Raw genomic sequence first — 9,843 nt, 5'->3', positions numbered from 1 at the left:
CTGGTATTTGTGGAAGTAGTTTAAAATCCAAAGTTTGAGCAGTGAGATGTGCTAAGCTAAGAACAACAGCAATGTAGACCAGTGTAGTACCAGGGCTTCACTTGAAGGGAGGTGGAATAAAATGCTCTGGCTGAAGTTGCTCATCTGGGCACAAGAATTTATTTTATTCACCCTCATATCTATATGTAATAGTCTCATGCCACATTGTATTTGGTTAAGTAATGAGGTGTCTTTCTGAGAAATTCCTGTGATTTAAAAAAAATATCTTTTGCATTGAATTCTGCATTTTAATTTGGTGTGAAATAGGCAGCTCTGAGCTTTTTCATGTTAGCAGATGAAACAAAACTCAGTGTCATACTGCACTTTTCTGTTGAAAGTTCCTATCACTGACTCCAGTCTTCCAAACCTTATAAAGATCTCCAAATATTAAAAAGAGATGAAATTATAAGGTTAAAATGCTCCAAAAATGTCAAAGAAGGAAAAATTCAGTTAGTCACCCAAGCAATCTTGCCTGTGCCCCGGTAATGATTCCCTAAGGAACTGTGCGGGATGTTGGTAAGATTGTGGTTAGATAGTGCGACTCCCCCAGCAAGTGGAACTCGTGTGTGTAGGCTGTGATGGGCATAGTCCACATGGAACTGCGGTACTGTGTCACTGTCTTCACAATGGCGAGGTGTGGATTCTCATCAGAGTCCTGGAACACGATGTGTCCTACACAGTATTTTCATTTTCTCCCCACTTTGTGTTCCCCACCCTGCAGGGTGCCTTCCATCTTTTAATATACTCTGGTTCTCCTGGCCTTTTGCATGAGATGGTCCCAGTGAAGTTAATGAAACCTCTATGCATGGGAGGCTGTGGGATCAGGCCCTAAAACAATATCAAGATTTAGTTTTGAAGCTATAGTTTGTAAAATTTCAGAACAAGTTGAAAGGTTTCCTCTGCATCCATCCCTGAGTTCATCCATCAATCAATCAAACACACACAGTCTACCGAGGACTGTTGCACTAACCAGAGTGACCACAGTTGGTGGCGTTGCACCAGACGTCGTGTAGTGACGTTCCCAGATCTGGCTCAATCCTGTGAATCCACGAATCTCTGGGGCAGCCCCGCAGTGGTGCTGGATAAAGTCCGGGGGTGCACCCCTTTGTGCATTGATGGAAATTTGAGAGCACAGTATGCTGGATTGTTTTTAGCTTTCCTGGCAACATGGCCAAAGACCACGCTTTTGGATATAGTGAGTGAGTGGGTAGGGATATTGTGACATCTAGTACTGAAGCAGGGAGGGAATCTTTTAAGTCAGCTGTTCCCTTCCCCAGCTCACCTCTTTAACTGATACCTGAGAGACTGGGGCGTTAGGGCCTGTTCACTCTCACTGTAGTAAAATGGAATGTAGAATGTTTCCCTTGACTTCTAATGGGAGTGGATCAGGTCCTTACTGGGTTTCACTAACGCTGCTGCTGGTCCTAGTTCCCATGTAGGGGAGCAAAGCTGCACAGCAGGGAAGCCAAACAGGGGACAGGAGAGAATAAGACAAAAGAAAATTGTTTCTTTAAATCTGGGCTGCAATTTTGATTCATACCTAAGTCTCTTCCATCTCCTTTCTCTCTATCACAGAAAAAAATGACAGCTTTCTCATGGCCCATTACTATGGCACTGCTGGCTTGGTAGTGAATGGCCATTAACTCAGGATTTGTCCCTAAGTGTTATGATGTCACTCGGGGAAAACAGGTGATTTTATCATTCAGCCATGTTACAGTTGTTTTATAGAATATTTAAATGTATGTGTGTATAATATTTTTGGGCATAGTAAGTGCTACTTGAAGGAGCAGATGTCAGTACAAGACCTTTTACAGTAGGGGGAAAAAAAACAGGTATTTGTGTTTTTTGCCATACTTGGAGAGCAAACAGTTACCATCAGTCAGATTTATCTTTATTTTTAAATCGACAAGAAAGAACAAAAGTAGAGTCTTCAGGAGAGAGCATAGTGTGTGAGTCTCCTTTGTGAAAGTCTGCACTAAGAAGTGAGAACAAATGGTTGCTGAGCTCTGCATGCATGAAGAGTGCTTGGAAATTTAAAGGTGCAGAACACAGAAAATGAAAATGTCAGTAGTTTGTGCCAAAGAACCCACATGATCAGATGTGACAAGGGAAGATCCTTCAGTGGCTAAACAGGTGGAAGAGAATGAACAACTGCTGATATCCAGTGTGGAGGGCAATGTTGCCATGGCAATGTGAGTTACCCCAGTGGTGGTTCTACCACTTCAACTGAGTGCTTTTTGTCATCTCTTTCTTCTTCCATGGGACACAGATTCTACAGAGATGAACAAGGGTGAGAATCAGTATTGTGTGTGTGTAAAATTTGCTCTCAGTATTACAGGATTTTCTTAGAGCAAAACTAGCACTATTTCTTGTGCATTTTCAAATTCCTCCTGCCTAATGCACTAGAATCCTCAAAAAGCTAAAATAGTGTCAGTTTCAGCAGCCTCTAAGGCAAGAAGCTGTGTAGCAAGAACAGTTTGTTCTCTCTATTTAAAGATTTAAATTGCTTCAGCTAGGATGTGGACTTGTCTCCTTGCTGCTTCGGGAATAGGAACAATATGCTTGCTCAGCAGCAAAGCTTTTGTCAAGCAAGCAAATTGAGGTGAATGTTAAAGGTGAAATCCCTTGGCTGGGAGAGGAGCTGTTAAAATGCAGTATTCCTTGTGTGGCTTTGCATTGCTTATCATTAGCTCATTAAGGGCTAGCAGCTGCCCCAGCCAGCTACTGGGAGAGCTGGCTGCTCAGAGGGAAGGAAGAAGCATTTATGAAATAGGCCTGAGTATGTCTGGCCTTGATCATTGCACGCTGGCTTAGTGTTTTTGGAGGCCCTGGGTTTGGCAATCCCAGTTTTCACTATGGTGGTGTTTAAAGCTGACAGGATTCCAAAAGACTTGAGAGGATTAAGGAATGGACTGGTGACTGTGGAGTCTGGTGGCACTTCCCCAAGGAAGCCAAGGATTAGGCACTTTGGAAGGGAAGGACTCTGATCTAACACCAGCCTGGTACCTGGCCAGTGCCTATTGGTTTTACAATAACTGTGAAGCTTATGTTTCTTTTGGGGAAGGGGTCTGAGCAGCTAAAGTTCTTTGTTTAATTCCTATCAAGGCATGGGGGTAGAGGGGTTGCTCCTGTATTCTTTCTGGTTTATATAATACTTGCTGTGAATACATTTGTGGCCACTAGGGAACTTCATGGTTGTCCCTATGGTGCACGTTTGGCATTTCATGAGGACAGCTAGCTTAGAACCTCCTGCTCACCTGGAGAAACTGGAGAGTCTCCACTAGGGTTACCAGTATAAGTTCTATAGCAGATGGTTGAGCAGTTTTGATTCCGTTAATTAAAGGGCAGTGGATGGCTCACTAGCCCAGTCATGATATCATATCATCATGGTGCAGTGCATACACCTTAATATGTTACATGTTGGGGTTTGCTTTGGGTTACTACACTATTTTTTAGCCATTTTTCAGGGAGGAGGCTGGAGCATTTAATTTGATCCCAGCTCCTGGTAATTTCAACGTGATTCTGAAGCTCTAAAGATGGCTTGATAACTCTCCTAGGAACCCCATGTTGATTTTTACCTTATCTGAAGCATAGAATGTTTCCTCTTCCTTCAATCCAAGGCATGCCACTTGAGTTTTGAATTCTTCCAGTTGCTCTGTGCTCAAGTTTTGGGCCCGGACTGTTTTTAAAGATGAAACATTAAATTGTAGAAAGTCATTTGTCAGAGTTGGTTTTAGGAGGTGTAGTGGCTGCATTGTACCTACAGTCAGTCTGAGGCTTTCACAGTAACAAAGGCTAGCACTCAGATCTCCTACTCCAAAGCACGTACCTCTCCCCCTTGAGCTAAGGGAGCAGCACCCCCTCTTTATTCTTCTTTGCTGGGACCCTCTATTTCCCCTATTATTATTATTATTATTTTATTATTGGGGAGGGGAGGGGATAGAAGAGACTTGTCCGGTCAGCCCATCTCCAGTGGGAGATGGGAAGAGTTATGGGGTGGTCCTAAAATCAAAACTGGTTCTGAGGTTTTAAATATTTACCCTCCTGGCCACAATCTTCTTATCCTAGGACCTAGATAATTGTTGTTAAGCATATGCACAGTGTTTTAAAAGATCTAGAATCAGCCACAATTCCTGCCCAGCCCTGACTAGGCAGCTACTTAATTTTCATGCCCTGTCCCTGCCTTTCTCTTTCTCAGGTCTTGCAGCCACTTCTCCAGGAGCAGTTCAGAAGGAAGCGATGCTCTTGCCGTTTAGGGCCCTGGTCCTTGAGAGACCTGCATTCAGTTCCAGGCTCTTCTTGTGTGCCTTTGGGCAAGGCACTTAATTTACTCTTTGCCTCAGTTCCTTCCCTGTAAAATGGGGATAATTCAATTGCTCTACTTTGCAGGGGGTTTGTGAGGATAAATTCATTAATGTTTGAGAGATGCTATGCTAACAGGGGCTACATAGAGCATCTCTGGCTATCTAGGTCCTTTTCTGGTGCTGGGATGTGGTTTACTCACCCGAGACCGATAACCCTCTGTGGGTCCCATCAATGTGGTATAGTGTCATAGTGTCTTCAGAGCTGCTCTTGATAAGTTGTGCTACAGAACTTTCATTTGGCCCTTCAGGAGAACAGGCACAAGGGGTGGTTAGAGTATTCGGTCCAAATCTCAGGAGAAGTGTAATATAAACCTGCAAGGGCATTTGACTGTATTCTGTGATTTGGTGGTACTGTGTATAGGTGTAAAAAGCTCAACTCATACAGACCTAGAAACTGGTGTTTAAATATGGCTTGGCAGACCAACGTGGCTGTGCTGACCCCTTCACGCCAGCAGGCTAAACCCTTTTGGAAACTAGAGTTAGCTGGTAGCAGAATGATCACCTTTGGCAGTTCTGTGTGTGTGTTGCATATGGAGGCCACTATGCTGGGGGGAGGGATAGCTCAGTAATTTGAGCATTGGCCTGCTACACCCAGTGTTGTGAGTTCAGTCCTTGAGGAGGCCATTTAGGGATCTGGGGCAAAAAATCAGTACTTGGTCCTGCTAGTGAAGGCAGGGGGCTGGACTTCAATGACCTTTCAAGGTCGCTTCCAGTTCTAGGAGATCGGTATATCTCCTATTATTATATTAGAAATGGCCTGTTACAGACAAATCCTTACATCTCTGTAATGTATCAGAGGGGTCGCCGTGTTAGTCTGGATCTGTAAAAGCAGCAAAGAATCCTGTGGCACCTTATAGACTAACAGATGTTTTGCAGCATGAGCTTTCGTGGGTGAATACCCACTTCTTCAGATGCAAGATCTCTGTAATGAGCATGTTGCAAAGAATTGCCCACAAGGGGAGGAAATTATCCCCTGCCAAGTGGGGGAAGCAGACCCTTGGATTCAGATCGGTTATGCAACTCTGTTATGGGGCCAGAAAAATGTGTGGTAGAAATAAGGAAGTGAAATATAGGAGAAAAACCTTCCTACCTTTCCAACCACAACTCAGTCCACCCTTCCCAGTGGGATGCACTGGACATTTTCTGCATTTCTGGATTCTTACCAGGCATATTTCCATATGTTAAGTTCTCCTCAAACCTTCTCTGGGTCATCTTAATTATCACTTCAAAAGGTTTTTTTTTTTTCCTCCTGCTGATGATAGTTCATCTCAATTGATTAGACTCTTCCTGTTGGTATGCATACTCTGAAACTTACCATGCAAGATCATTGTTGAATTGTCCCGGATGACTGAAATGTAACTGGAGTTGTTCACCACACAGTCGTCCTTCCTAAAGAGGAAGAGACTAATCAGGAGAGTAACCACAGAGGGTGACGCTCTGTGGCTCTTTGAGTTAAATTCTGTTGTTAGCCAATGGGAATTACATGCCTCTATCAAACGCAGCACTGCACACAATCTTTCTGTATGTATATTACATTAGCACCCCAGTCAACTGAGGTAAATCTGAAGGGATTGTCAGGGTAGCTGAGTCCCCCCCTTCTGTTCCAGAGTAGCACTTTGTGTGTATGAGACTAGGATTTGATGCAGGATTGACAGCCCTGGATTTTAATGGCCCTTGCCCAGATACAGAACATGTACAAAGGCCAAAGGTGAGGCAACAGTGGAGCCTGCTGTCCAGAAGATCAGGGACTACTCTGAATGAGGAGGCCTAAGAGCAGGGGCAGGCAAAGTACGGCCTGCAAGCCGCACCACACGGCTTGGCCCCACTCTGGTGCTCCAGCCAGGGTGCAGGATTGGGGGCTGCACCATGCGGCTCTCAGAAGCTGCGCCGTGGTCCTGCTCCGGCTCCTACGTGCTCCAATGGGAGCTGTGGGGGGTGGTGCCTGTGGATGGGGCAGTGTGCAGAGCTGCCTGGCTGCGCCTCCACGTAGGATCTGGAGAAGGGACAGGCCACTGTTTCTGGGAGCTGCTTGAGGTAAGCGCCACTCGGAGCCTGCACCCCTGAGCCTCTCCCCATGTCCCAACCCCCTGCCCCAGCTCTGATCCCCCTCCCCCTCTCCAAATGCCTCGATCCCAGTCAGGAGCACCCTCCTGCACCCCAAACCTCTCATCTCCAGCCCCACCACAGAGCCTGCACCCCTAGCCGGAACCTGTGCCCCTTCCCACACCCCTTCCCCAGCCCTGAACCTGCTCCTGCCCTCCGAACCCCTTGGTCCCAGCCCAGAGCACCCTCCTACACCCCAAACTCCTCATCCCCAGCCCCACCCGAGCCTGCACCCCAACCCCAATTTTGTGAGAATTCATGGCCCTCCATACAATTGCTATTCCTTGATGTGGCCCTCGGGCCAAAAAGTTTGCCCACCCCCGCCTAAGAGGAAGAGTTAGGGAAGGCTGCACGTTGGCTTCTGGTAGTGGTTTGGATAAGCATGGAATAGCCATATGCAGCCTCTGTCTGTGAGGGACCTTCAAGCATAGAAAGACTTTGCAAGAAAGTCTTGCACATTCTGTTTCATTAATGATGGTTCCTGGTAGCCTGGCCCTACTGAGGGAAATGTTAGTGTAAATGTTTTCCCTGACTAAGGGAGCATGTCCCTGTCAGTGAGGTCTGTGTTAATGCTCTTACAGTCTCATGACTTCTGTGACGAGGAAGGTGTCTTGATGGCTGCTAGGGTACAAGAAGAAATAAGCATTCTTTATCAATTCCATCTCCTGTAGGGTGCGTGGGTGCTGTGAGGCCCCAGCATGGTAGAACCACTTGCCCAGCAGCTGTGAAGGTGAGGAGGGAAGAAAAAGAAACAAATTGTTAGAAGCCCTTATAAGCCTCAGCATGTGTGTATGTGTAATTATTTATTTGTATTGTGTATTTGGTCCCAGTCAGGATCAGGACCCCTGTTGTACAAGTCACTGTGTGGACACAGAGGCGAATGGTCTCTCTCTTGAACTTACTGCCACGAAAAAATAGATCTATTTAAGTTGTAAGTTTTACGGCAGATTGCCTGTTCCCCCCCATGCTTTTCTCACACCTAGTGGTGATAGCCGCCTCTTCTTACCTGATGGAACTAAAGCCTCCCTTGAAGGAGGATCAAGGTGCTGAAAAGCCACAACAACCTTCTCCTTACGCCATCAAAGCACTCTGTGTAATGCTTTATGCCATGTATGTGACTCCAGGCCGCCACCAAGCCGCCCATTTCCCCCTGAAGTCATGGTGAGTATTCGAGGAGGGGACCACTGGAATACACTGTTTTCAAACTTGTGGGGAGGGGCTGTGCTGGACCACATGCCCAGGAGAAGGGAAGGCTGTAGGTGAGGAAAGTTGCAAGATGCCAATACCACTCCCCATGGAATAAACATGCTGCCTCGTCCACCGGCAAAGAGAATGGTGGCTCCTTGAAAGTCCTCCACCTTCCCTCCCTACTGCCTTGTGTAATGTAGCTGTGAGTGGGAACAGCTCATGTGTACAGGGGTTCAGGCTCAGCTGGCAGCTCGCTGTGCTAAACGCCTCTCCTTTGCACCCATGGCATTTAGCTCTGCATTGAATGGCAACTCTGCTCCACCCCCACTCCCACTCCCACGGTGTGTCTTCTGCTGACTGAATGAAGTAGGGAGGGGGAATCAGAGCTATGGGGCGGGGGTAGGGAGAAGACTTGGCAAAACCAGGCTGACGAACAAAAAAGAATAAAAAATTAAAAGCAAGAGGGGACACAGAAAAGACCAAATGGCAGAGAAGAGATGGGAAAGGAGACATGCAGTGCTTAATTTGTAATGAAGGAGGTTGCTGGGGCTCAAGCAATTTTTTTACTTTCATAACTGACATGAGACGCCCAGAGGTGCCGGGGATGAGCCCTGGGACAAATTAAGCAGTGGAGACATGTCCACTTTCTTGACAGGAAAAAGGAGACATAGTGACAGCTCATGGTACAAGAAGAGAGGGGGGCACTCATGTTCCCCGCCAAGGGGCTGACTCCAACAAAATATGGCTGGAACTGCTGGCATCATTTGAGAAAACTGGAAGCATCCCCTAGCTCCTGGTTGTGGAGCCCCTTCATGAGCCCTGTAAAGACAGGATCCAGCTGCCCTGCAGGCATCCTTCATCTGCAAGAGCTAACCTGTTACGGCTGTGAGTGGCTCACAGAATGGGGAAGGAGATCAATTGATTTTATGCTGGCTTTATTTTCTCCTATATCTACAGAGGGCAGCGCTCCAAGTTTCCAGGCTGTAAACGTTGATTTTAGCTGCCATTGTGGCAATCCCTTCGCATTAGGGTGACCAGACAGCAAGTGTGAAAAATTGGGACGGGGGTAATAGGAGCCTATATAAGAAAAGGACCCAAAGATCGGGACTGTCCCTATAAATTCGGGACATCTGGTCACCCTACTTCATATTGATTCCATGGTTACTGGCATCTCTTCAGAGAGAGATTTATTAAGAATCCCCAGTAAAATAAGTGGCATGAACAGTAGGATGCTGAGGGCCCTAAGGTTTCAAGGATACTTTTTGGGGAAGAGGTCCATGCTTCTGGAATCCCCATCGCTTGGGATGTTTAAAAGTATGTGGGGAAGGCACTAGAAAATGTTCCTCAGGGACCAATCCTGGCCTGGCCAATGTGGATGGATGAGCTCTGTCAGGTCTTCTCTCTCTCATTTCTAAGGGTTCCCTTCTGGCTCTATCACTTGGAATGCAGACATCTCCAGGTCTTGGATTAAAACCTGCAGAGCACACCATGCCGTTGCCCAGTCTCCATTCAGTAATCTGTATTTCAGGGGGTACTGATGAGGTATAAATACTACTCAGTTTGTAAGATTAAAAGCTGGACTATATGGTTAATTTTACTAAATGGTTCCCTTGCCTGCATGCCTGGCCTGTGCCTTGGTTTAGTCCTTAATAAACCTCTGAGTGCCCCATCTAGAATATAAGCATCAGAAGTTGAGGCCCTTCCAAGGGCAATTCTTACCTTGGTCATTGTAGCATTGTCAATGGTTTCTGGAACTAGAGGCTCACAATCCAGGGGTTTAGCAGTAAGGAGATGTGCTAAACCAAGAATAGCAGCAATGCAGGCCAGTGCCATGATTTCTTTTTGAAGGGAAGTGAGAAGCAGTGGAATCCAACTCACCAGCTGAAGTTTCTCATCTCAGCACAGGTATCTGTATTTATAGACATTCATGGCTACAAATCTCAAATATCCCAAATGTGCCTCAGAATCCAGGAATTTGCTGGCAACCTGTACCTGACTTGGCCAATGTTCTGTTTGCTTAGTGATGAAGCAATGAGAGATGCTGTTCTGGTAAACTTCTAAGATAAGGCTAAATTTGCTTTTGGTTTATGGGGTATGTTGACAGACAGGCTTTTCCTTAGTTCATAATGTAAAAAGCCCTTTAAACAGA

At 46.1% G+C, this 9,843-nt stretch overlaps 1 protein-coding gene and 1 long non-coding RNA gene across 3 annotated transcripts in view; one reads left to right on the top strand and one right to left on the bottom strand.

Annotated features, from left to right (window-relative positions):
- LOC123352516 overlaps positions 1-9,843 on the top strand; it is a 60,902-nt gene that overhangs the window by 5,006 nt on the left and 46,053 nt on the right. The window contains exon 1 of one of the 2 annotated variants that reach the window (XR_006574199.1): positions 5,799-6,437. The exons of the other annotated variant lie outside the window; for it this stretch is intronic. This is a non-coding gene — a long non-coding RNA (uncharacterized LOC123352516). Of the gene's footprint in view, positions 1-5,798; positions 6,438-9,843 lie in introns of those variants that run through there. 2 annotated transcript variants of the gene reach the window in all.
- Positions 1,909-9,594, bottom strand: LOC123352515 (alpha-1-acid glycoprotein-like). Its single transcript, XM_044992757.1, has 6 exons — positions 9,414-9,594; positions 7,086-7,228; positions 5,719-5,792; positions 4,544-4,645; positions 3,618-3,718; positions 1,909-2,311 (listed from the first exon to the last, which is right to left on the bottom strand). Exons 1-6 carry the CDS (start codon positions 9,525-9,527, stop codon positions 2,237-2,239), a joined length of 609 nt encoding a protein of 202 aa, XP_044848692.1. The 5' UTR covers positions 9,528-9,594; the 3' UTR covers positions 1,909-2,236.

The sequence above is a fragment of the Mauremys mutica genome, chromosome 18 (assembly GCF_020497125.1).
Source record: "Mauremys mutica isolate MM-2020 ecotype Southern chromosome 18, ASM2049712v1, whole genome shotgun sequence".
Lineage (NCBI taxonomy): Eukaryota > Metazoa > Chordata > Testudines > Geoemydidae > Mauremys > Mauremys mutica.
Note: the sequence above shows the minus strand (reverse complement) of the source record. Positions and strands in the feature narration are given on the sequence as shown.